This window comes from Xyrauchen texanus, chromosome 8 (genome assembly GCF_025860055.1).
Source record: "Xyrauchen texanus isolate HMW12.3.18 chromosome 8, RBS_HiC_50CHRs, whole genome shotgun sequence".
Taxonomy (NCBI): domain Eukaryota; kingdom Metazoa; phylum Chordata; class Actinopteri; order Cypriniformes; family Catostomidae; genus Xyrauchen; species Xyrauchen texanus.
The window spans coordinates 36,551,832-36,579,830 of record NC_068283.1 but is presented as its reverse complement, the minus strand read 5'-3'; the positions used below and the strand labels follow the sequence as shown (position 1 = coordinate 36,579,830).

General features: G+C 38.8%; 2 protein-coding genes across 2 annotated transcripts; both read left to right on the top strand.

Moving 5' to 3' along the window:
• Nucleotides 1–3,261: 3,261 nt before the first annotated feature.
• On the top strand, nt 3,262–9,990 carry LOC127647677 (ATP synthase F(0) complex subunit C3, mitochondrial-like). Its single transcript, XM_052132079.1, has 5 exons — nt 3,262–3,366; nt 5,425–5,472; nt 7,314–7,391; nt 9,034–9,221; nt 9,678–9,990. Exons 2-5 carry the CDS (start codon nt 5,434–5,436, stop codon nt 9,790–9,792), a joined length of 420 nt encoding a protein of 139 aa, XP_051988039.1. The 5' UTR covers nt 3,262–3,366; nt 5,425–5,433; the 3' UTR covers nt 9,793–9,990.
• A 4,081-nt stretch (nt 9,991–14,071) lies between these two features.
• LOC127648435 (ubiquitin-conjugating enzyme E2 Z) lies at nt 14,072–27,126 on the top strand. Its single transcript, XM_052133110.1, has 7 exons — nt 14,072–14,746; nt 15,229–15,301; nt 17,297–17,484; nt 17,742–17,853; nt 18,046–18,158; nt 18,569–18,659; nt 25,170–27,126. Exons 1-7 carry the CDS (start codon nt 14,355–14,357, stop codon nt 25,344–25,346), a joined length of 1,146 nt encoding a protein of 381 aa, XP_051989070.1. The 5' UTR covers nt 14,072–14,354; the 3' UTR covers nt 25,347–27,126.
• Nucleotides 27,127–27,999: the final 873 nt, after the last annotated feature.

The following is a 27,999-nucleotide window of genomic DNA, read 5'->3' as shown; positions in this document are numbered from 1 at the left end:
TGCATCCACTGTCAGTCAATGCCGCTACGTAAACTGGACTTCATGAAGCATCTGTCTTTTTGCAAGGGTAAGCACCCTGCCATAACCACCACCATGCCAGCTCCAACAACTTCCACCATCCCTGCTCCAACAACTTCCACCATGCCAGCTCCAACAACTTCCACCATCCCAGCTCCAACAACTTCCATCATCCCAGCTCCAACAACTTCCACCATGCCAGCTCCAACAACTTCCACCATCCCAGCTCCAACAACTTCTACCATGCCAGCTCCAACGACTTCCACCATCCCAGCTCCAACAACTTCTACCATGCCAGCTCCAACGACTTCCACCATGCCAGCTCCAACAACTACCACCATCCCAGCTCCAACAACTTCCACCATGCCAGCTCCAACAACTTCCACCATCCCAGCTCCAACAACTTCCACCATGCCAGCTCCAACAACTTCCACCATCCCAGCTCCAACAACTTCCACCATGCCAGCTCCAACAACTACCACCATCCCAGCTCCAACAACTTCCACCATGCCAGCTCCAACAACTTCCACCATGCCAGCTCCAACAACTACCACCATCCCAGCTCCAACAACTTCCACCATGCCAGCTCCAACAACTTCCACCATGCCAGCTCCAACAACTTCCACCATGCCAGCTCCAACATCTTCCACCGTCCCAGCTCCAAAAACCTTCACTGTACCAGCCACCCCAAGAACACAAATGCAAAGGGTCTGTTTGAAGCCAGTACTGCATAAAAAATGTCCCATATGCCAGCATCATATGAACCGAATTCATTTAAAAAGGCACATAGAAAGGAAACACACAGAAAAACATAAGGACTTATGCAATTTCCCAGCTTCAGAGTGAATGCATAGATCCAGAGGATGGAGTATATACTGTTCACAAATCTTTTCACGGTTACGGTACACCTCTGCACGTTCAAATTAAAGTCTGGGGGGAAAATCTACACGTTTTCTGTGAATCTGCTGAGTGCCAGGTGAACATGGAGTTGGCATGGAGGAGTGGGTTGAAAGCATATCAATGCGTACACCTTAAATCGTTAACTTACTGCACATCCTATGCCTCCTCTCCTGTACTTAGTGAAGAAACACTTAATGAGATGGTGAACAGCCAGTGGTTTGGTAAGGATAAAAAGAAGGTCTGTCTTGGTCTGCAAAACCTTGCCAACGCCAACCATATACCTCTGTCTATATACTCCCAAACTGAAACACCTCAGTCCAAAAAATACATATCCATTTATGAGCCAACTGTTTCATATTACAGTCGTTTAGGAAGAGTCATGGTGTCGTATGACACAAAAAATAATTCGTGGCACTGTCCTTGTGCAAGGACAAAGAGATCATGCCAACACAAGTATAATGGAAAATGGCTGTTCAGGAATGTCTGGTGCACTGAGGAGGTGGAATCCCAAACATCAACAGGGGATCTTTACATTCCAACAGCAATCAATAAATCAAGTGCTCTGATAATGAAAAGAAAATACCATTATCTATGGCAGTCACAGGCCAATAAAAACTCCATCTGTGATCGGTCACTCACCTGCCTCTCTTAATACATACCTGCCTACCTGCACACACTCTGCCCGTGCACTCATTGATCTCCACCTGAGTCTTCCTCCAGCAGTACTCGGGCAGTGTATGTTCATTTGTTTTGGAGGTTTGGCTTTGAAAGAAGCCCTAAAGGTAGGGGGGTGGAATATTTTTGGTTAAAAATAATTGTGATAATTGTGGCAAAATAATTTGCCCATAGGGTGTACTCAATGGGAAGCCTTCAAAGTGGTTTCCTCAGAAATCCTCTTCCCTGGTGCCTGTCTACCTCGACAGTGAAGAACAACAGGACACCCTTTTTGCTTATCTGAAGTCAGCACTGCATAGAACACCAAAGCAACTGAACTTCACTGCGATCTATTTCCAGAGGTATGCCTAACAATATAATATATTTGTGCATGCTCCTGCACTTCCAAACCTACTGTAAACTATACCCTATGCCGCTTGTGTACAGACCTGTGTATATTTAAATGAACCATTTTCTTTTGATAGGCCATCATATATGTCATGGCAGTGCTTCAGAATTTGTCTTTGCAGGAGGCTGAGCAGGCCTTCTTCTCTGGTCCTGATTATCATCACAGGCAAGAGTAGAAAATGTTTGTTTTTTTTACACAATGTCCAATGTATCCTTTTTAAAGTGTTAACAGTATTTCTGTTAATCCAGCAGTGATAATGTTCTCCATTTAATATTTCAGTGAAGTGGAGGAGTGAGTGAGTGAGTGAGTGAGTGAGTGAGTGAGTGAGTGAGTGAGTGAGTGAGTGAGTGTTACTAAGTTCTTTTAAATATGAAATACAGAGTTGAACATGTTCAAGTAAATGTTCCTTATTTCATTCACTTCTCTTTCACATTCCGTCTTTCTGTCTCTCAGTAGTCGGTGAAGACAGAAGTTCTTTCCATGTGGCAGCTGATGATCAAATGGGTTTTTGTTTGTGTGTGTGTGTGTGTGTGTGTGTGTGTGTGTGTGTGTGTGTGTGTGTGTGTGTGTGTGTGTGTGTGTGTGTGTGTGTGTGTGTGTGTGTGTGTGTTAAATTTGTATTATTTTATCAAATATACACAATCTTGAATCTGCCCCCAGGGTCATCTTTGTGTCTTGATTTGTGGTTGAGATCTAGTGACTGAAAAGGCCATAGCATATTTTTCTTTATTTTACTTGAGTTAATTGTGTTAATTAGTCACACAAATTGCTCAACATGCAGCTCTTAGCAACCAAGTTGAATTGCAAGAAATAAGTATGTGGGTGTAATAAACCTTTAAAACTATAAGGAGTTAGTATTTGGTGGAAATACTGCCTTGGTTGCACTTTTTTCTGTCCTCCAAAGATTTGGTCCTAGAAATGCGGTCCTAGGACGTCGGTTCTCCAATTCGGTAGGTGGCGCTGTCACAAAAACAGGGCCCTAGAAATGTGGTCCTAGGACTGCGGTCCTGAAAATGCAGCCTCCGGAACATACTATTGCCTGGAAAAAAACTTTTTTTTTTTACTGTTCTTGTTCTGTAATTTTTTACACAATTTCATGTAAGACGTTTGGCATGAATAAAAAATAAAAACCTTATGCTCAAATCCTTTTCACCAATCAATGAGCTGCCGCCTTCTTGACAACGCGCACAATTGGGTATGTTTCATTTCTTGACATACCTTATAGCCAATCAGAGAACGACAACGTGACCCCATGTCCAATCAGCATTGAGGACGTTGTTCTAAAGCTGATAAATTACAAGGGAACAGGTTTCCACGGCGTACCACTCATTTCCTGCTGCAAGTTTGCCTCTGTTACCCCGGCCCTTTTGAGCTGCTTCCATTAGGTAAGTGAGGGTTTTTCTGCTTCATGTTTAGAGACATATATTGATGAAAAATCTTCTTTGAAACTAAAAATGTGCGAACGTTTCTGATCCAGCTCAGCTCTCGGCTGCCATTCAGAGAAGCGCATTGCTAAATCTCCGCTAGCCGCTTGTCAAAGTCATTTCATATGAATGAATGAGGGATTCATTCCACGAGCACGTCTCAGCACCCTGAAATGTCGAGTTACTGGTAAACAACGCAAACGGGTTTATAACTTGGTTTATTATTGCATTTTGTATGTACAGAAGTTTTAATCTCGTCTGGCTCGCAACCCGCCTTGGGTGACACTTGCAAAATGTCTGACACGCGCTGGGCCCAAAACGGTCTGGACGCTCGCGCTGCACCTGAACCCGTCTAGTGCATGTGTTATAATATTGCCAATGACACGCAAGTGCAACCCGTGTCATTGCTAGATATGCTATTAGACCGTTCATATGTTGGCTTTCAATAAAGCACCATTAGTTGCCATTGGTGACCTTCACTCTCGATCATGTCTATGCGAGGAGTGACATGCATAGGGCTGAGGTCGACCATTCAACGGGTTAGTGTTTTCTGAATGTCTTCTGGTGCTCCATTTAAGATTTTTGAAGTAAGCAAGATCTTTAAGCCCTGCCTGTTCAAAAGGTTGTGCAAAGGGCGTCCTGACATAGGATGTCTACATGCACAGGTCACTTAAAGGGATAGTTCACCCCAAATTGAAAATGCTCATCTTTTACTCCCCTTCAAGCCGTCCCAGATGTGGATGACTTTATTTCTTCTGCTTAACACAAGGATTTTTAGAAGAATATCTCCGTTCTGTAAGTTTGCTCAATGCTAGTGAATGGTGACCAAAACTTTGAAGCTAAAAAAAGCACATAAAAGCAGCTTAAAAGTAACACATACAAATCATTTTTAACGATCAATCTTGACATTCACTTTTATATATTTTGTTTTTAGCAATTTAAAGTTATTTGTGTATATCGCTACCTACATGAGGATTTACAGTAAAATAAATAATCTATTTATCTGTTTAATTCTCCCTACCCTGTAGGTGTTGATTTGCACAAATGTGAATTGACAAATGTTTGAACTTTAAGGAGAGAAAAATGTTTAGGGGGGGCTGTTTGAAAGTGGAGATTTATATTGAAGAAGAAAAAAGTGAAAAGTTAATATTGATCTTTTTCTCACCCACACCTATCATATCAATTCTTAAGACATGGATTTAACCACTGGAGTCTTTTGGTTTACTTCTATGCTGCCTTTATGTCCTTTTTTGAAGCTTCAAAGTTCTTGATGCATTAACTTGAATGGACCTACAGAGCTAAAATTCTTTACAAAAAAAATCAACATACCAACATTTGTTCTGCAAAAGAAAGTGATACACATCTGGGAGGACATGAGGGTGAGGAACTAGAATTTGTATTAATGGGTGAATTATTCCTTTTAAGTTTATTTTATTCAGTTAAGTGTCACTGTGAATATTTGTATGATTTTCCATCTTGTCCTGTAAAACCTCCTACAAAGATGGACTGAGACTCGCTGTCTTGGACTTGCTGGCTGAAACAATGAATTTTGCTAATTCTATATAGGCTGTATCCTGTTTCGGGAATACATTTGGATGAACGCATCTGTAACACTTTAATGTTAAAGTGGCCTTTATTCTGCCATGTGTTTGACCGCTGAACTGAAGGGGCTAATCGCTCTTCCTAAAGCAGTTTTGCAGCATTAGTGTCTCACTTGCTAAAGACTGATACTAGCCTCGTATGCACCTGCAGTGTAGATAAATAAATGCATGCTGAACAATAAGACAAAATGGCAGTTTATTTACTTTGAAGACTCTTGTGTTGTTGAGTTGTTGTAAATCTTTTCCCCCATCAATAACTTAAGGTCATGATGGCACAAACCTGCCAGAGTTCTGTCTTTGCCATGCTTATTGTCACTATGCACATTAATACCTGGGAATAAGATGCATTCCCAGCCTCTGTGTAGATGACATTGGTGATCTTTGTCTTTCATCTGTCTAATATCTATCTACTCCACAGGCTACAGACATGTATGCATGTGCAAAGTTTGTCACCTCACCTGCTGTGGTACGTATTAATACTGTCCCACTCCATTGGGGTTAAAGTACTTTTCAGGACGGGCATTCTTGTTAGATTGCACCTTGTTGCAATGACTGTTCTTAATTTTAAGTTGATTACTGTGGTCTACATCCATTATCAGGTCCTTTTCAACCCATTTGCCACCTGGTATTAAGATGCATCTCGGGCGATCCGCTCACATGTGGTCAAGTGAGACACATCGCTGTTAAATTCTAGTCATTTAAATAAGTCTTCTCTGACCACTTGGTGAGCGGAATTGGAGTGACTCAATTGCTGTGTTCCTGCATGATGATAAACGACAAATATAAAGTCAGAAAAGACAAAGTGCAAAAAAACAAACGGTGCACTTTTTCTCCCTGATGCAGCTGAAATTGAATCCAAGCACAAAAGCAACATTTGGAGCAGAATTGTCCATTATTTATATGGAGTAGTTGTATTAACTAGTGGTCGATCGATATATTGCGAAGCCGAATTTAATTATCGTCGGCGATTGGTTTAAGGCCTTGAGGCTGCAGAGAATTGCCTGCTTGCATATGGAGCAGCATCTGAGACATGTTAACAACCAAGCTCCATGTTAAAGTGCATCTATCTATCTATCTATCTATCTATCTATCTATCTATCTAATGTATATGTGAAGATCTCTCTATATTCTATGAACTAGGAGTAAATGCCATATTCACTGTGTACTGTATGTACAGTTGGTTTTATTGGGTCTTTAATGAGAATGCGATTTGGTAATGCGCAGATGCGATTTTATTCTAATATATTAACAATTTCGTCATGCAGAAATGGTACAAAAATGTTATAACTAAACAGAAATTGGAAGAGACTACTGTCTACCTTTTTAAAATGCAATTTTTTTTTTTTTTTTAAGAGAATTAAATATAAGTTTATTAATATAACTTTGTATAAGTGTTGTGAAATTAAGTAAATAAAGTGCTAAAGTTGTTGTTGGTTTTTTTTTTAAGCAATGTTACGTTTGATTTTTTATTTTATAAAATTGTGATATATCAGCATTGTATCGGCCACCCTGCAATCTGGATATTGCCATCAGCCATTTAAAAAAAAAGAAGATCTCAGTCGACTAGTATTAACCTGAGCTGCAGATGTTTGAGCTTCTCATAAGTGTCCGTGTATTGACACCAGACACGTTCTCACACACATTTTATTTAAAAAAAAAAAAAAAATTTAAAACCCACTCTTAACTAACAAAGTTTAAACTTGTTTTACCGCTGAAAATGCTTGACCGGCAACGGGTGGTGCTTCGCTGCTGCCGGGACGCATACAGGACAGATTAGTGTTTACACCTCTCATGTGATTCATTCAGATGCGTTTGACCAATTTCGCATGTGGTTTTTGTGATTCAATCGTTATTTAGCACGGACCATGTGATCCGATTACCAAAAACGCATCTTAATACCAGGCAGAAATGGTCTTATTCACTGTATTCACTGAAATGTATTTTTAACAGCTGACCTTTTTTTATAGATGTGCATTTAAATGCTTGTTTTTGTTCAAGTTAACAATTGTAAACCTGCGCCACATGCTTCGCTGCATAACTTTGACTTATACAATGCAAAATGCATGTAAGAAGCTTCTGTTTCTTTTAATCAAAGAAGCTTCAATTGAAGATTTAAAATGTTTATCTAATTAATGGGAAGATCTTGAGTAGTTTTTATTGCAATGTTGTAAGATGTTAGTTTTTGTTTTCTTAAACTACCTTGATCTTGCAATAAAAATAGCCTTTTATGGCATAAAAATGATAATTAAAATATATCATTATGGTCAGGCAGTGGTTGTGTTCTGAAAGGTTTTTCTTTTTCACCAGCTCCGCGGGGGGTCCAGGGTTTTGGCCCGGCCTGTTTCGGTGTCTGTGTTCAGTAGACCTGAAGCAAGAAGTGAACAGGTGAAAATGTCCTTTCCTGTAATTTCAGATGCATGCATTAGAGAGGTGTGGTAAAGTCCAAGCTAAATATTCCTTTAGATATGACATTTTTCCAGTACTATAGATTGTAATGATCAAACTTTGAAATAACCATGTAGTCTCCGGTTTCCTCCTGACAACCTGTGTTTTAGCCCATTGTTTTTTACAGTTACATTTAGTATAGATTATATTGACATGGGCATGCAAAATTACAAGAGCGTAAAGGTAATTTTTTTTTTTTAACTTCTGCACAATCAAACTAATCGCAATTACGATTACGGCTGCCACAATTATGTAATCGTGAAAATTGAATATTACAGCATTAAATTAAAGTATGCTCCTGTTGCATCAATGATTTCTATTTACAGCGTGTTTTTGCAGCGGTTGAGTATTCTAACCAATCACTAACATGTCCGTTGAGCAATGAAACTGCAATGTCTAATCGGAGCCGTTTAGATTAGTCCTCTGTCCTAACAGTAATGACAACTGATCCTAATGCGCAAGCTTTAACCTGTCTGAATGCCCAGATGCTTGCTTTATGGTCTAGCTCTGTTCGCTTGGCACACGAATAATGAAGAAACATCACCTGATACTTGAAAAGAAGCTGTAGAACAAGAGCGGAAAGAACTTTGGATTCATTGCATATTGAACCGCTCGCTTTGAACATGGATGTTAAATACACTGAAAATGAGCAACACGACAACTAAAGCGATCCCGTTCTACAAGGCACAGATGCGGTGTAAATAATTGATTTATTATCAATTGCGAGAGTGTAGAGCATTGTGTGGCGCGTCACTGCGCTCGCGTCGAAATGCAGATCTCAAACGGTGTAAACCTGCAGTGAGTGACCGCAGTCACTGTAATGGGAGAGTTTGTCGCGTTGCTCTATTTCTGTGTACAATTTATAAAAAATGTAAAGGCAGGTTTTTGTCATGTTAATAAGGCCAATGTGAAGTTGATTTGTACAAAATGGCAATAAAATAATCTTAACTGCTCTTAAGTGTGTTTTGGAGGTGTAGCCAACATAACGAATATGGCATATTTCAGGAATCGCCGTCATTGTTATCGCGTCTGCTCTAATAAGACCCATTTGCCACGCAGATTTGTAGATTTTAACATTTTCACGAATCGCAAAAACTCTGATCGCAAATGACTGTTTAATTTCCAAAGTGCATGTCCCATGTCTTGTCACTAAAGGTCTCACTGAACGCAGTAACTTGGTCGATTTAAATCAGCTGTTAATAAGTTTGAATATTGAATATGCCATGTTTACTGTATGTGGACTAATAATTTAAGCAGTAATTTAGCAATATTTTAATTGATTCTATACCATAGATATCAATTTGCAAATTAAAATTTTTCTTACCTTAAACATTAGTACAATATAAAATACAATACCATATAACGCTTAAAAGATGCTTAAAAGACACCGGAGCGCAGCTCATATCCACCATTGAACTCTGAAGAACCACACAGTTGCTTTGTGACATCAAAGTTATTTAATATTTTAATCTACATTTAATAATTGCGATTACAATAATCAACAATAATGCTTTTCCTATAATTGTGCAGCCCTACTTGGTTCTACTCTTGCATATAAACTTGACACATTTTTCCTTTTCAGGCAGCCCTGTTGCCAGTCAGTCAATCGTCCCATCTTAATGTAACCCGGGCATTCCAGACCAGCTCTGTATCCAGAGATATTGACACTGCAGCCAAGTTCATTGGTGCTGGTGCAGCCACAGTGGGTGTGGCCGGATCAGGAGCTGGAATCGGGACTGTGTTCGGCAGCCTCATTATTGGCTATGCCAGGTAATTAATGTTATTGAGGTAAAAATCAGGCATAAGGGAAATGCAGACCACAATGGCAGATGATCTATATACCAGACAATAAGTGTAAAATACAATGCAAAGGAGATGCCAAATTATTTGCATTGGTACAGCAGTTCTGTGTGGAAACTGATCATGGTCCACATGAACCTTTTTAATAAATTGGTGTTAAAAGGAAACAAGTACTGTTGGGTCACTGAGTCCCCTGCAGCTTTAGATGCATTTAAAGGCATTTCACATAAGTTTAACTATTTTACACTGATCTAAAATAAGCTTTCTTTTTGATTGTAAGGAAAATGGCTTTGTTGCACAATCCCAATGGCTGTTTCTTTGTCACTATTGATTTTTGTGCAGAAGGATGCAAGAAATGCATACAGTACAAACATACAGTACATACTTTGAATCTAATTGTTCTTCCTCTTACCTTTTCATTAACAGGAACCCCTCCCTGAAACAGCAGCTCTTCTCTTACGCCATTTTGGGCTTTGCTTTGTCGGAGGCCATGGGCCTGTTCTGTCTAATGGTGGCGTTCCTCATCCTGTTCGCCATGTAATTTTGACATCTGTTGTTCTCCCACACGGTGTCAACTCCCTTGATCTGGAGATCAGAACTCTAGCATGCAGCTTAGGCCATGACATCGCCATTTCAACAAACTCCATTTTTATGTTCCTCAGTACCATTTTTCTCTTTCCGAAAGTAGTATGTAAGAACTTGCTCCATGTGAGACCATCTGAATAAATGGTTGAAATCTGTTGCATTTGGCTCATGTTTTCCTTCTTTGTGGGTGCAGGGGGAGGGGAGATATGAGGGTAGATGGGGCTGATGTTACAGTGTTGGCATCCAAAATCAAACCTGCCGAAGTTGATCAGTGAGTTACACCTGTTCCACAACTTGCTTTATAAAAAAACACTTCCAAAATCTAAACAGGGCAGATCTCTTTGTAGGATATGGGCTTGTTTTAAAAAAAAACATTTTACAAATGTCTTTACAATCCTGGTGCTGACTTGTTTTACGCTTAATAGAAATTTCCCCAATTTTGTTTAGTCCATCAGTTACTTGCTTATCAAGTGCACAATACACTCACAAGAAGTGTCCCTTTTTGGTAACCAGTGTGCCTTGAGCGTATGATGATTGAGAGACCAGTTTCGGGGTTTGGAACTTCTGACCTTAAAATAATCAGCCCATATGAAGCACCAAGATACCATGAACACAACTTGACAATAATTGGGTAATAACATTTCTGACTTTTGGGAAGTTGATTAATCCTGTGTTGTGACATGCTATGTTCAATCTAAAACATTATTATAATTTATTTTTTATTTTTTTTTAAATCACACATTGGGAACTCCAGTCCTCAATTCTTTTTGATTTGGGAAATTTCCCACTCTCTGGGTTTAAGGGTGTTCCTCAATCAGCCACTTGAGTTCACCATGCAGCTACAGATAATGTTGAACTCGACAACCAAAGTAATTTAATGACTGAGGCATTTCTGAACTCAAGGTGTACACTTAAAGAAATTAATATATATATAAAACAACATATTCATGATTTATTTTGTTGAACATTACACTTCAATTTAGTGGAATTTATGAAATTTTAAAAAGTAGGACACCTTTGTTATAGTTTTTTCCTGGCACTTTCATTATGATCCAAATGCCATGTGACCTGAAACCGCACCTTTTATCAAAGGTTTATACCCCTTATACCGTCAAGCAAGACAGGGGCCTGCCCTTTACTTGAAGATAGTTTATTGTAAATATTTTGTTTGACTTCATTTTTAACCCATTTAAATGAAACTTTAAATGATTGAACTCACTTGTTAATACTCCTAACAATATCCAATATGATTGACTACTTATTTTTTATTTTTTACAATTTAAAATATTCAGTAAACATAGAAATTTCCTTCAGACAGTTTTTGAATATATTATAATTTTGTTTAAACATTAATATAAAAGGTAGAGAGCGTGCAGATCCACACAACAAATCATCAATTAAAAAAAAATAATAATGCTACATTAATTTGTATTTCATATTCATGCTACATAAAAATCAATATGATTAAAAACAAAATTCTCAATTTGCTTTCTCAATTACATATAGAGTAAATGCACTGCACTGTGGATGGACTAAACTGCACTACACTCCCATTTAATCACTAATATTGAAAAGTGCACTCAGTAAAAAAAAAAAAATGTGTGTGTTAAAGAAATTTATTGTAATTTTGAAAAATATGCACAGAAGACTCCAATCATATCAGTTACCTTATTTTACATCATAGGGTCCCCTCATGGGGGCTGCCATGCTAGGATCACATGACCAGCCAAATACTACTCTTAATCTCAGTAACTGTCTTGTTATTGGACACTTTCATTCATGGATTAAATTAATCATGGCCGATTGTGAATAGTGAATTTCTACAATGGCACCTGTAACTGAAAACTATTGATTTTGAACGATGCTGCATCCACACCACTAGGTGTCACTGTAACTCCAAAATGACATACACACAAAATTACTGATGGCAATTTGAATAATAAACTCATAACTTAAAATAAATAAAAAATAAATGGACTTATCAAATGAATTGTCAAACAAACTGTTCCTGAAATGTGAAATACTTAATTCCATCATGTACACAAAGGTATCAAAAATATTGATGTTAATAAAAAAACATTTGATTGTCTATTTGGAGAAAAAAATGTATGTTAACAGATACAATACACCAAACATAAAGGTGTGCTCTGCACATTTATAGAATTATAAATATAAATAATTGGTTTGTACATAATTCATGACTGAATCAGAGCAGAGCATAATATTAGGCCTACCCTTATACATTTAGATTTACATGATAACCGTAGGTTCTGACAAAATACCATAGTTATTATTAGCATAAATTATTGCTATTGTTAGTTATTGTTATTGCTGTAAAACTCTAGTAGCCCTATGGTGGCCCAGGAGTGCACAACACAACAAAATGGAAATAATAAATAACACAATGAATATAAGGCTGTGTCCACATTAATCTGGATATATTTGAAAACTAAATTTTTGTTTTTAAACGCTCTCCGTTCACACTGCTGTTTTTAAACTATTTCCAAAAGTTGCTCATCCACACTGAAACGAATAAAAACACTTAAATCCCATTACTGCGCATGCCGGACACCAATTCCTCGTAAACTTCCTGTCACCTTTGAAGGTTTAACAATGAAAAGCTCAAAAAAGCTTGAAAAGCTCATTTTTCACTGTATGAAAACACTGTCTCAGTTTGAACAGAAGGCCTAAACATAGAGGAAAAAGATGCGTATTTAAACTAAATAAATCCTAGCGGCACAACACAACAGAAAACAACAACACAATGGAAATAAACCACAACACAACAAAAGAGTTACTGTTTAAAGGGACAGTTCACCCAAAAACCAAAATTCTCTCATCATTTACTCAACCCTCATGCCATCCCAGATGTGTATGAATTTATTTCTGCTGCAGAACACAAATGAAGATTTTTAGAAGAATAACTTTCTGTCTGTTTGTCCTCACAATGCAAGTGAATGGAGACCAGAACTTTGAAAGTCCAAAAAGGATATAAAGGCAGCATAAACGCAATCCATATTACTCCAGTGGTTTAATCCATGTCTTCTGAAGTGATATGATAGGTGTGGGTGAGAAACAGATCAATATTTAGGTCCTTTTTTACTAGAAATCTCCACCTTTGACCAGCCCGACCAGTAGGTGATTGAATGTGAAAGTAAAAGTCCTTTTTTTGACTTTCAAAGTTCTGGTCACCATTCACTTAAACTCAATTTTGTTGTGTTACAGTTTATTTCATTGGGTTGTGGCTTATTTCAAAATAATCAACATGACTCCCGTTGATAAATAAACGTATTCTGAACTGAAACGATTGATCATTTAAAAAAAAATATATATACACTTTTTAACTACAGATTTTCACTTCCGTCCAGCTCTCGGAGGGGTGAGGCAACGACCTCTCGCGTGATGTAAATGCGTTGGCAAGGTCACACATGGAGGAGGAGGCAGGAAGCACATCATCGTTTACAAGAGACACATGCACAGACCAAGCACCGTCCAAACTAAAACAGTCCAAACAATTGTAAACAACAATGTCGGAGGATTTTGATGTTAGAGGAGAAGAGGAGATGGTGCCTCCTCAAGATGTCGTGGCCTCACCCCTCCCAGAGCTGGACGGAAGCGAAAATCTGTAGTTAAAAAGTTTATAAGTATTGTTTTGTTTCTAAAAATGATCACTCGTTTCGGTTCAGAAGAAGTTTAACAACCGGAGTCATGTGGAATATTTTGATTCTGCTTAAATATGCATTTTGGACCGTCAAAAAAATTGGAGTACATTCACTTGCATTGGTTGGAGACGGAAGCCCGGAATACTTTCCTAAAAATCTTAAATTCTGTTCTGATGAAGAAAGAAACTCAGATACATCTTGGATGGCCTGAGGGTGAGTAAATGATCAGCACATTTTCATTTATAGGTGAACTATCCCTTTAATTTCATTGTGCTATGGTTTCATTGTGTTTTCAACTTGCTGGTTTTGTTGTGTTGTGCACCCCTGGGTCACTGTGGTAGATACATATTTAAACAGCTTCTTATGCTGTTTTGAAGCACTGTATGCATTTTACAATAACAATAATCGTAGTATCCTAATTATTTTGTCAGACGCTATCATGGAAAAATGTCCTCAGAGTTGTGAGGGACTTTCCAAGCCAACCTGACCACCAACAACTCCCTTTTCTGGCTGACTTTCCTCCAGGAGTGCACGGCTAGATGGCAGTATTTCCTCCTAAACGAGGAGGAAGTGAAGAGAAATTAAACAACGTTTATAAACAGGTCAGGCCGAACGGGGAGAAACTACGTTAATGTGTTCTACGGAGTGAAATGCAGTTTAAGTTCAGTGAATACTGCGGTTAATACGTTGATATTGACACTGCGTTTGACATAGGTTGTCCAGCTGAGGTCGGAAGAGAGAAAAGGGAGAATATGTAGGAGTCATTTCTCTCTCCCTGTCCTCCTCCAGTTGCCTCCGTGAAAGGAGAAACAGAAACTGCGAAAATAAATTGATTGATCTTTCAGCTTGTTCGACGATGGCGGACAGCGTTGGAAATGAAGCCAACGGTCAGGACCACGGGACGCAGTTGTCCGCGAGTTTGGCTCATTCTATGCCGGGGCACTCGTCAGTCTCGCCGCCTCCGGCAGCAGCAGAGACCGGCCTGGCTGTGGTCGCTCCCTGGGTCGCGCATACCATCAGTCCCGCCGTAGAGAGCGGGTTCGGTGTGATGAGCCATGCGGCGGATTCCACCGGCCCCTCGGCCCTACCTCTGCCGCCCGGAATGGGCTCGTTGGTCCCGGGCGGTGCGCCGAATCTGGCTGGAGCGGCCCTCCTGTCCCAAATTCACGTCACCTCATGGGACCCCACGTTAAGCACCGACTGGGATAACGAAAAGGCGTCTCAGCAATGCATTCTCCGGATAAAAAGGTAATGTTGGTTCTGTATTTGGTTTCAGAAACGTAAGGCATCTTGTCACGTTATGCGAGCTATCTGTATTTTTAATAAACTTTCATGCCCAAACATATGGTGAGAGTCAGCTATGCATGTGTGTGTGCGCTGAAGCTGAAGAGTAGCCTATATCTTTATATCTGCATGGACGTGAGAATAATTTGACTTGATCATAGACAACTACATAGACAAGTTTTATTTAGCACTAATAATGGAGCTATGGATATTTGGACAGAACCCCCTCCCCAGCTTTGGGTCAGTCTGGGAATGTTTCTCTCCAGTTAAATCTCAGCTCCATGGTATGTATGTGATTGCCATTTCCTCCTTGGGGTTTTTATTTAATTGTTTTAAATATGCATAATATGATTATAACTGAGTTGTGTGTGTGTGTGTGTGTGTGTGTGTGTGTGTGTGTTTAACTAATTATATACTCTTATTCTCCTCTCTCATTGTCTATTCAGGGACATCATGTCCATCTATAAAGAACCTCCTCCGGGTATGTTTGTGGTTCCCGATCCTCACGATATGACCAAGGTAAGCATTGGGAGATTTTTTTTTCTGAAGCATGATGATATTTCTGTATATCCCCCTTCTATTCTGTGTAGGGCTGGGGATCGTTCAAAACATTTAGATACCGATACCTTGACTTTGATTCCGGTTCCTAAACAATACTTTTTTTGATACCAATTTTATGAAATCCGTTTTAACAAGATTTCAAACATTACCTATTTTTTTCAGTTTGTTGACCTTTTTTAGACTCAAAGACTCACCTCCTGAGACTTCTGGTCTCCTCATGCCAGGGTCGGCAGGGGCAGAGGCTATAACATAAGAAGAGGAAAAAACTAAAGCTAAACTGTTAATTCAACCAAACCTAAGGATAAGTACGGTTTAACAAGATAACTAGTTTAATGTGAGTTAAACTTGATCAGTTACTGTCAACCTTTAAGCATTTTTAGTATCGATTTAGCAAGCTATCTATAGCCATACATCCAAACATTATCTAATGTTACATAGGTCCCAGTTTATAGGACTATGTCACCGCACAGAGAAATGTTAATTTAACATGTACACAAACATGTATCACTACAAGTTTGTTAGTTTGTTGGTTTGTTTGCCAAACATTAACCTTACCTGTCGGAGTCCCAGTCATAGCGCCGCTGCATTCATGAGTAGTTTTGGAGGAGGATTCGTGTGGTGAGCATGTTCAAGGAAGCTCTGTGGCAGGACGCTGAGAGGATGACTGCACCGGCTCGGTCTTCTTGCAGTAGAAGACGGAGCAACTTTCTGATCTTAAGTTTATTCTGTGCACTGTCATGTGCTTCATCAGATTTGTCGTGTTGCCAGTCTTGGCAGCAATTATTTTGTCGCAAATATTGCATTGCATACGCTGTTGGCATCGAGCCTGGTGAAATGTAGCCACACTTTTGATCTTTTCCACATCTTTTAAATCTATGGGGGTTGGAACGCACAAACACTACAGCCTCACGTGTGAGCCGCATCTCTGGGTGTAACTGGCGTAAACTAGTGTTTTTCCTTGATGCCTAAACATAGCCAATCACCGGCACTTTTAGATTTGGGCACATCTAGCAATGCTACATGTATGCTTATCACTGACTTTGACGAGATTAACCCCATAGGTATCGAAATTTGGTACCGAACCACAATACATTTTTCGATACTCGATTGTTTGGAGACAAGTAGGTCGGTGCCTAAAATGTATCAAACTCGATACCCAGCCCTAATTCTGTGTTCTCCTTCCTTCTATTGTGATATTCCTACAAAACAATGAAGGTTTTGATTGGACATGCACAACAGTCAATTTGGAAATATTCCCACCAAACCACACAACAAATGAAAGGGATTTCTTTTATATTTTATTGGTATAGGCTAATATAGTCAGTCACACCACAGATGGATTGTCACTTTGCTAGCTACACTAGTTGGTTTGACTCATCCCCAGTGTCTTGTCTTTTGACTGAGTATATTAAATTATCATTGCATTTTTTTTATCATGTTCTTGATGATCATATGGGCTTATGAGGCTGAGCATGTGACTTGTGTTCTTTATTATAAGATGCACTGGTAATTGTTTTTATTCAATATGTACAGTTTCTAGTTACCGGTAGTTGCTTTAGGGGAGAAAGTGTATCTTAAAGGGATACTTCACCCAAAAATTTTAATTCTCTCATTGACATGGATTAAACCAATGGAGTTTTAGGCTGACTTTATGTGCTTTTTGGACCTTCAAAGTTCTGACCACCTTTCACTTGCATTGTATGGACCTACAGAGCTGAAATATTCTTCTAAAAAAATTTGTTTGGGTTCAGCAGAACAAAAAAAGTCAAACACAAACATTTTCAAATCCACTGTTCTAGAGGTTGTCTGTTTTATCCATATTGCAAGTCATCTCACAGTATCCTTACCACCACAAACTCCTGACAATCAAACCTTGCTGCTGCAGTAGTCCAGCTGAGTGAAAGATTTCTGGCATTGAGAAATAAGACCCTCCTCCTCCTCCTGCCTCCACAGATTCACGCCCTCATCACCGGCCCCTTCGACACACCATATGAGGGTGGCTTCTTCCTCTTCCTGTTCCGTTGTCCCCCTGACTATCCCATCCACCCTCCACGAGTCAAACTAATCACTACAGGGCACAACACTGTTCGTTTCAACCCCAACTTCTACCGCAATGGCAAAGTGTGCCTCAGCATCCTTGGGTAAGAGCGGGGAGACATCTGTCTGCAAGCTGATTTGTTTCTGTTTAATGCTGTAATTGGACTCTCACATGTTGCCAAGTTTGAAAAGAGAATTTGAGTTCCTTTGTTACGTAGTGAGCAGCAGTCACACAGTCATTTTGTGTTTAGGAATCTGGCCCTACAACTTGCAAACTATTTGTCATGAGAATTGTATTCTGTCTATTCAAATAGCATTCCTTTATGATCAGAATTTTGGTTGTTGTTTTTTTTCTCTACAGCACTTGGACTGGGCCAGCATGGAGTCCTGCGCAAAGCATCTCCTCCGTTCTTATATCTATACAGTCCCTGATGACAGAAAACCCTTACCACAATGAGCCAGGCTTTGAGCAGGTACTGCAACCTCTGAAAGGCTTTTTTTTTTTTTTTTTTTTAAATGATTAAATCATTGAAGAAAAAAGTATGTTAAATAATCTGCATGGTTTCTCCTTGTCCTGCTGAACAGTATGCTCTCCTGTAAATATTTAAAGTTTTTTTTCACAGTGGATAATGTAGTTTATTCTGCACTTTCATCTGTTCATCTAGGAAAGGCATCCAGGTGACAGCAAAAACTATAATGAGTGCATCCGCCATGAGACCATGCGAGTTGCTGTTTGTGATATGTTAGAGGGTAAAGTGCCATGTCCCGAGGCCTTGTGGTGAGTGACCGCTTCCCCTCCAAAAAGCACCCTAATGCAGCATCGTGGTCCTTTTTAAAGGACGTTAGCCTGTAGCATCAATGTCTCTTTGCTAAAGAAATACAATCCTGAATGTACTTCGTATTGGAGCTATTCTTGAAAAACTAATTTACAAACCGAATCCGCATAACAAGGTTCTGCTGTTATAGACTTAAAGGTATAATTCACCCAAAAATTGTAATTCTGTCATCATTTACTCACTCATGTTGTTCCAAATCTTTCTTTCCTCCGTGGATCACAAAAACAGATGTAAGGCAGAATGACGGTCATAGCCAACATTCACTTTCTTTCTATGGAAACCGATGCATTAGGCTCCTAATTTTCTATTTTGGGTGAACTATCCCTTTAAGAGCCTTGTTTTTGGTTCCTAGGAGTGTGATGGAGAAATCCTTCCTGGAGTACTATGATTTCTATGAGGGGGTTTGCAAAGAACGTCTGCATCTCCAAGGGCAAAACATGCAGGTAATGTTGTTTGTGAGTGTGATTAATTTTCACAATGCCTTCTGCTTCATTTCACATTGTCTTTGCGATTTGTCATCATAATGCTATGAACACAACCTTATGCAACCCTTTTATTTATCATTGTAACATTACAAATATACATATTAGCTGTGGTGAGTCATTCGTTTTAGTATTTGCAGAATACTAATAAGAACAAAGAATCTGACGTAGTACCACGCCTCTAAAGAGAATAGAGATCTTCAGTTGAATCATTCAGGACAGCTTCCATTTGCCTGGAGCTTCAGAGTTATTGTCAAGCCACAGTATGAATTGGTATTCAGGCATTTTGTAGTTGTGACGCACATGGTTAAAGGGAGCTGCTGTACAGATTGTGGTGATTTATTTATTTATTTAGTCTCTGTTTGGTTTGTTCTTTGTTAGTACTTGAATAGTATGTTGTGATCTTGAGTTCGAGTTGGAAGTATAAAGGAAAACATATAACTGCAAAACTCAAAATGCAAGTAGGAAGTGTGGCATATGTTATAATTAATGTTGCCGATTTAATACGTTAATTCTAAGCGATTATTTCTTTAAAATAACATGTTTAAAGTAACGCAATTAATCACGCCCCTTGACTATACGCACATTTTTTTTATAAGGAATTCTCCTACCATATGTGTAATTCAAGCTTTAAGAACCACCTTCATGTTTTTGCAGTCAGCAGGGGGCAGTCAGCACAACTCCACAAAAAACTTAAATGTTGAACAATGTTGAACTTGAACAAAATGAGTTAAGAAACCTTAAAGGGATAGTTTAACCCAAATTGAAAATTCTCATGATTTGCTCACCTTCCAGGCATGCCAGGGTGTATGACTTTCTTTTTCTGCAAAACACAAATGGAGAATCTTTCAGCTTTGTAGGTCCTTGCAATGCAAGTGAATGGATGCCAAACTATTGAAGCTCTAAAATCCACATGAAGGCATCATTAAAGTAATCCATAGTGTGAATGAGTTGGTTTGTTGGTTGTTTGTTTCAAGATGGTGCCGGTGTGTGGCGAGCCATCTGTTAATTGGTCTGTTTGTTTGTGTTTTTGTTATGTTTACGTCTCTTTTCGTTCAAAATGTATCTGCTCTGTTGGTTTATGACCACCAAACACTACTTAACATTAAAAACACTGTTGAAGAGCTTTTGAAACATGCCTCAATAGGACCGTGTATCTACTTTACTCCTGTTCTGTCAACTATTCTGGCAAGACTGCACTGGTTGCCCTGTGTTCTTCCCCTGGAGAAAATGTAGTAGAAGATGTGGAAAGCGATGCAGATTATCCGTTAAGATTAAGTCCTGTCTAGCGCCATCTTCGGTGATCCATCCTCTCCTTTTCCTACATGAACACGAACCGGACCATGGCCTCTTCTTCTCCTGACACTATTGAACCATGGTATCAGTGGATTCAGCCTATTGCTCCTGAATTCTTCGTTGAGCACCTGTATGCATCTTCGTAGAGGTGGAGTGGAACTGCAAAATCTACGCCCAATGTGTCGTGTATTACAGGTGGAATGCGACCCCATCTTTACCAGGTTGGCCTTGGTTAACGCGAGATCGCTACAAAATAAAACATTAATTTTGTATTAATTTTTCACTTCACAACACTTGGATTTTTTATTTGTGACTGATACTTGTTTGGTGATTTGACTCCTTTTCCTGAACTTGTTCCTCTGGATTGTAATTTCTTATGGTCTCCTTGGACAATGGGTAGGGGTGGGGTACTTTTAAAAAAATATTTTAAATATTTTTCATTGCCGGATTTTAACGACTGATGTTTTTTTTTTTCCAGTTTTGAATTACAACTGTTTCAAATAGATTTGCCTGAGTCAGTGTTGTGTGCTGTGGTTAATTGCCCACCTAAATCCAACAAGGATTTCATTCAAGAGTTTTTGGGAGGAATCATGCCCAAGTATGACAGACTTTTAATTCAAGGGGAATTTTAATATTCATGAGTGTTGCCAATCTGAAACTCTGGCTAAAGACTGCTTAAGATTTTTCTGACCATAAGCCTGTTATTTTTTGTGCCCCCTTCTGAAAAATTAAACCCTGTGCCCCTGCCCGCATGTCTCATAATATAAACCCTGACACTACTGAGCTTTTTGCAACTGCATTTAAAAAAGCTGCAATTATTTCCATTCTTGAAAGACCTCCTCACATGAGGGCAGAAGCTTTGCTCAATCTATTTCATTCTTCTTGCTTCAATATTTTAAAAGTTAAGCATGATAAACCCAAATCGGAGCCTTGGTTATATGATGTTACTTGTGGTCTTAAACAGACTTGCAGGAGGTCTGAGCGTAAATGGAAAAAGATATGTGTGATCATACACACCCGGTCCCTTATCAGGCTAATCGACCCGGCCCTGCCCTCTGCCCTGCCACAATATGTTGACAATATGTTGATTCTTGAGACTCTGTGATTCTTGTATTATTGGACCTCAGTGCAGCATTTGATACCATAGATCATGATATCCTTCTCTCCTGCATTGAGCAGTCAGTAGGTATCTAAGGATCTGCTCTGAAATGGTTTAAATCTAACTTGTCCAATAGAAGTTTTTCAGTTAACTTTTGGTCAAGTCTCATCTTCTTCTGCCTCCCTCACTGGAGGGGTTCCCCAAGGGTCCATCCTTGGTCCCACTTTGATTTCACTGTATATGCTGCCCTCAGGGTCCATTTTTAATAAACATGGCATCTCTTTTCATTATGCAGATGATGTGCAAATTCATCTGCCATTGAGAAAAATATTATGAGTACTATAGAATCCTTACTGGCTTGCTTGTATGATATTAAAATGTGTATGTCTATGAAATTCCTAAATCAGAATCTGCTTTATTGCAAGGTATGCTTACACATTTAAGTAATTTATCTTGGTGACAGGAGCTTCCAGTGCACAACAATACAAAACATCAACAAGGCATAGACAATACAAATTAATAAATACAAAATTAATAGAACATAAAGTATATATAGAATACACAACAAGACCATATACAGAATACATACATACACACATATATATATATATATATATAATTATTGCTGAATGGGGCAGTTTTAACTGTTCATGAGATGGATAGCCTGAGGGGAAAAAACTGTTCCTGTGCCTGATGGTTCTGGTGCTCTGAAGCTTCGGCCAGAAGGCAATAGTTCAAAAGGTAGTGGGCTGGGTGAGTGGGGGTAAATAAACAAGCATAAAATAGAATGAATAAAAAACAATTTCCAAACTAATGTGCAAAGTGCTCTCATATTAATAAAGCTGCATATTGCCAATTTTCTTCACGATAAGAAATGCACAGTGACGTATATTATGATTAAATAAGTCGCGAGCAATTGCGTTCTAATCTAGCTACATAAAGTGTCCGCGCTCGAGGCAACTCATAGAAGAGACACCGACCACACAGAGAAATGCCAGTTTCTGAGTTTATAGTTCTTAACATGAGCTGCTTCTGTATTATTTGAACTTTATTAAAGCTATAACACATTAAAATAACTGCATTTAAGATGTAACGCATGTTTCCTTTAAATAAGCTCCGCTTATTCCACAACGAGGCTGCTTCTGAATTTATTATAATAAAAAAAATTAGAATTCCCTAATACTTTGGGGTCTACATAAGATGAAGCTGTGAAAGTTTAGAGTGCATCTGGACTGATCTATCCAGAAGCACTCTTCTCCTCCGTCAGGCGTGAACCGCAGTGCTGCTCTCGCACTTCATTACATTTAATATGATTTCATGTTACGTTAAATGAGATCAAATGACTATTAGACAACGAAACATTTTCTCGACAATTTTGTATTTTCGACAATGTCGACTAAACGTTTCCGCCCTAATGCAAATGATAATATGCTTTTAAACTCACCTGCTTTATTTGCTTGAATAAATCCGGGTGTCTGTCTTTCAGGTGCTTTATTAAGTTTGATGTGTTTCCTCCTTTCGTCAGAAAATTGTGAAGGCAGCGTTTACAAATAGGTTTTTGCTGATCTATGATGTTTCCCTTTTCATCAGCCTCAAATACAAAGAATACAAGAAGTGGCTTTTTCCACTTTTCTTTTCGACAAGATTAAGTTGAGACTCCGCAGCAGCAGCTACTTTGCTTGTCGTCATTTTTTGCTTGTTGTGAGCGTTCGAAAGTTCCCGCCTCTGATTGGGAACCGGGTAGACCCGGTACTCGGTACTCCAATACCATCAGAAATTCTGGTATCATACATTTTGAGTACCGACTTGGTACCAGAGTACCGGTATTTTTGACAACACTAGATTGGGGTGTACCTCCTAAAGTCCACAATCATCTCCACCGTTTTGAGTGTGTTCAGCTCCAGGTTGTTTTGACTGCACCAGACAGACAGCTGTTTAACCTCCCTTCTGTATGCAGACTCATCATTATCTCAGATGAGGCCGATGACAGTGGTGTCATCTGCAAACTTCAGGAGCTTGACAGAGGGGTATTTGGCGATGCAGTTATTGGTGTAGCGGGAGAAGAGTAGTGGGCAGAGAACACATCCCTGGGGGCCACCAGTGCTGATTGTACAGGTGTTGGAAGTGAATTTCCCCTGTCTCACAAGCTATTGCCTGTCCGTCAGAAAGCTGGTAATCCACTGACAGATAGACGTGGGAACAGAGAGCTGGTGTAGTTTAATCTGGAGTATAGCAGGGATGATGATGTTGAAAGCCGAACTGAAGTCCACAAAATGTATCCTTGCATATGTCCCTGGTCTGTCCAAATATTGCAGGATATGATGCAATCCCATGTTGACTGCATCCTCCACAGATCTGTTTGCTCTACGCAAATTGAATGGGATCTAGAAAAGGTGCAGTGATGTCCTTCAGGTGGGTCAACACCAGTCTGTCAAATTATTTCATGACCTCAGATGTCAGGGTGACAGGTCTGTAGTCATTAAGTCCTGTGATTTTTGGTTTCTTTGGGACAGGAATGATGATTGAGCATTTGAAGCAGCATGAGACTTCACACTGCTTCAGTGATCTATTGAAGATCTGTGTGAAGATGAGGCGGATCTAATATACGCTGGTGAAACACCATCTGGGCCTCAAGCTTTCCTAGTTTTATTTATTTTTTTTTTCAAAAAGACAAGGCACACCTCCTCTTCACAGATCTTAAGTGCAGGTTGAGTAGCAGGAGTGGGGTTGCAGGAGGTGTTGGTGTTGGTGTGAAGTGAAGGTCAGGGCGGGTGAGGATGTGAGACTGGGCCTTTCAAATATACAGTAGAACTCGTTCAGGTTGTCAGCCATTTGTTGGTCCACCACAGGGTTGGGGGTAGGAGTCCTGTAATTTGGTAGCCACTCTGATTTCCTTAATTCAGTGTGTTCCTGGCCTGATTGTACAAGACTATATCCCCACCCCTGTAAGCATCCTCTTTGGCCTGAAAAGCTGCCTAAGTTCTGCTGTTTGTTGTTGTTGAAATGTAAATAAGTTCTAGTACTAGTTCTAGACATGGTTTTTGCAGTAGCCACCACAAAACTCTGGAACAGCTTAGCCTTGTACATAATAAATGCCCATTCTTTATACATTTTTAAGTCACTGCTGAAATAAATTGACATTGACATATATCTCCAGTGGTTAAATCCATGTGTTCAGACACTATATGATAGGTGTGGGTGAGAAACAGATCCGTATTTAAAAACTTTTTTTATATAAACATATAAACCACACATTCTGCGGGTTAATGCTAAAGTGCTTCGGTTGTCTGCGTTGCTAATTGATCTGTGCGCAGTAAGCGTGACGAAAATTTTGCATGTTTATCTGTCTGCAAGTGGCCCAGATTTTCTCGAGACATGGACTGTGCACGTCGTTGACACATGTGACTGCTGTTGAATGTACTAAGAGTATCGCATAGTAGTCTTGGTGCGCATGGGTCGAACGTATTCAAATTAGTTCACAGTCAGAAGAGTTTACTTAAAATGCAACACTGTTGACTGGGTACAATCTGATCCGGAACACACAAAAACGAAACATACCCAGGCCTATAGATTAAGCATGTTAGAAAAACTGGGCTGCAAGTGTTCAGTGTTTAAGCACTCTGCTGATGACAAAATTTGCATCATGCATTGCATCCTGTGCGCAGACGCATAGCGTTCGTGTCTAACCGAAGTATACTTTTAATATGAGAACGCATGCTGCTCTGTGTTAAGTTCAAAAAAAGCTGTAGGCCAGTGATGGTTTTATGTTTAACGATGTGGAAATAAATCAAGTAATACATTGACATCTAAAGCCACTTTTTGTATCATCAATGCTTCACTTGAATGCCACAATAATATAATGTTTTTGAATTATCTGAATAATCTCATGTAATTAAATGGCATTTTTAGTTAAAATTAAATATTATGCGTTTTCTGTTCATGGGAAAGCAACTGATTTTTCTTTTTAACTGTGGTGATGTCTTTTACAAGACCCAAGTTCAGCATAATATTCCGAAAAGTTTTGTTCCTCCTGTTTGTGAACTGTCGAATAGTGATATTATATCTGTTTCTTTCAGGATCCTTTTGGAGAGAAGAGAGGTCGTTTTGACTACCAGGGTTTGTTGACCCGACTCCGAGCCATCCAGAGGCGATTGCGGGAAAAGTGCCCACCAGAGGTGAATGACGGCGACTCTGACTCGGACACCAGCTCTTCCGGTACTGATCCGGACAGTCAGGGCAGCTCACAGCCTTAGAGCAACCTCTAGCGGTGCTAAGAGAGCGAGGTTAGATTGTTTCCCTTTAGCTGCAGTTCTGGACTCTCTAGCGAGCACAAATGCGAGGAGAGCCGAGTAAGCCTAGAGAATCTGCTCATGGAGAACTGGGGTTCTCTGAGTTTCTTTCTCTTCTGATTGGTTAAAATTTTCCCCCGTGCTCCCTGTGTGATGGCCAATGACTGCCTTTTTGTTTTGCCGTATTCCCTAATGAAGAAGAGTTTCAGTCAAAAGGGGAATGAAGGCCTTTGCAAATGGTGTGTGTTTATAAGAGAGCAATGTAGTTTCTCAGTAGGTCGACACAACCTCTGCCTTTCAACTCTGTGCTTCTTCATCCCCTGCCTCATCTAGTAGAGCTCCACAGAAAGAAGAAATATTCATACTAGTCAAAAAAAGGAAAAATTATGATAAAATCCCCCTTGAAAACAACCCAGTCTGCTTGCAAATACACAAATCTCACCTATAGTTTGCGAGTTTCCTGGTCTTTTTGTTCCACTGTTTGCTTGATGTTTAATAATTATCGAAACATGTATCTTGTTTCCTAATTGAGTCATTTAAAGGGATGGTTCACCCAATAATTACAATTCTCATATAGTTTGGCATGAGGGTGCGTAAATTAAAAATTCCCTCATCGTTTTGGGTGAACCCTCCCTTTAAAGAAATTAATATGATTATAAATTGTGTTGAATGAATTGAATACTACACTTTAAAGTAGGTTAGAAAAACTAACAGATGCAACTTTAAAAAAAATGTACATAGAATTGTCCATAGAGAAGTTTTATTTTAATGTTCAATGTTCTTGACATGGTATTGAACAGTAAAGTGAAAGTATCAGCAGCCTTCCGACTGATTCCCAAAAGCACTTATGGGAAAGGTTGCCTTTTGAGTGTTGTTGAGTCGTTAAAATTACAGTTTAGTTGGTTGAATTTAATTATATCTCTTAACTGTAAAGCTGTTGGTCAAGTGTGAAAAGATAAATGTGTTCTGGGAATAACCCTGGGGAACTGAAAAGGCAGAAACGTTTGTTGTGTTTGATAATTCCAGTCCTAATGCTTATACATCAATTTCACACCAGCTTCAGCACAGAATTCCCCTCAAACATTGCTACACATTTTCGATTTTGTTCTCTTTACCGGGGATACTGTGGTCACAGGTGTCCTCATATGCAACAGGATGAAGAGAGTACACCAACAATCTTATTGCAATCCTTCCCTTTAAAGAGCAGGTAGTTCCCCGCAGCATGCTAAACATGAATGTGTAAACATGCACTTGCATTTTATCCAAGGAAAAGCAGATGACTTGTCGGTTTAGAGCACTTGATTCTTTCCAAGCTTAGGACTGAATGACAGTTCATGTTCAGTTTAATGTGAACCTACATTAAAAAAAAAACATCTTCAACAAAGTTCTTTTGTTCACATTTTGACAAAACAACACTGTTGGGTTTCTTGATTGGTTGATCTGAATAAAACTTTCACAACATGCTTCTCTCATAGAATGCTCTGAAACAGGAAAGAGCTCCTTAGTTTGACCTTGTGATGTACTAATGCTTTTTTCCTTGTTTGGAAAATGAATTGAGAATGAATTATGTAAATAATAAATGTATCAATGAATTGCAACTAAGAAGATAAAATATATATATACAACTTCTGATTACTTTTCACTGTCTTTGATTAATTCTGTTCTAACAACCCATTGATTTATTTAATCATTTGAAAATTTGTTTCATATTTCACACATAATATTTTACCAAATTTCACGTTTAGAGGTTGACAAGTTTTCTTAATTTTTCTTTTTTCTAGAAGTTCTGGAAAATGTGTAATCCGTCTTTAATTGCATGAGTTTGAATGGAATTCTGATTATACATTTTGGATTACATTTTATTAAAAAATATTACTGAAACGTAATTGCATTACTATTTACTTTCTAAAACCCTTCTCAACCTCGACCAGATGAAAAGTAAAAGGATAGACACAAAACTGTTCTTTTAATTCTGTCAAATAAAACAAATTCATGAACTGGCCAAAGAATTTAAGGGGGCAGCGTTAAATTAGAAAACATACATTTTAACATTAGACGTTACATTTCTATTTTAAATTCACTATTGTTTTATATAGAATTGTTCTATAGTCTACACAGTATTTAACACAATTACATCAGAAGTATCTGTAATTAAATTACTGAAAAATTAAGATCCCTTTACTTTTTTCAATGAAAAAGTAATTTAATTACTGTAATTACTTAATAATGCATTACACCCAACACTGGTTAGAAGTTTAAAGTTCTAGTTAAACCATAGGTTGAATTGGGCATGAATTTAATATAGAAAAATATACTTAAAACACATTTCAATACATATTTTTGATGTTTAATCTGGTTCAAAACTTCTATGAACTTTACACGTTTTTCAAACTTGAAAACACTTAAAGACAAAAGACCTTATGACACATTGAAACATTTCTTAAGTTGAGTAACAAAAGGAATACATAAGTCTATGAAGGTAAATCAGTTGCAAAACTTGAGAGTTGCACATTTGGATTTGAGAAGGTGAATGTTGCAATCTGTGCTCACAGACAGTAAAAAAAACCTGTTTAGAATTCAGAATTGTAGACAAACAGTCACATAAATACAACGACAG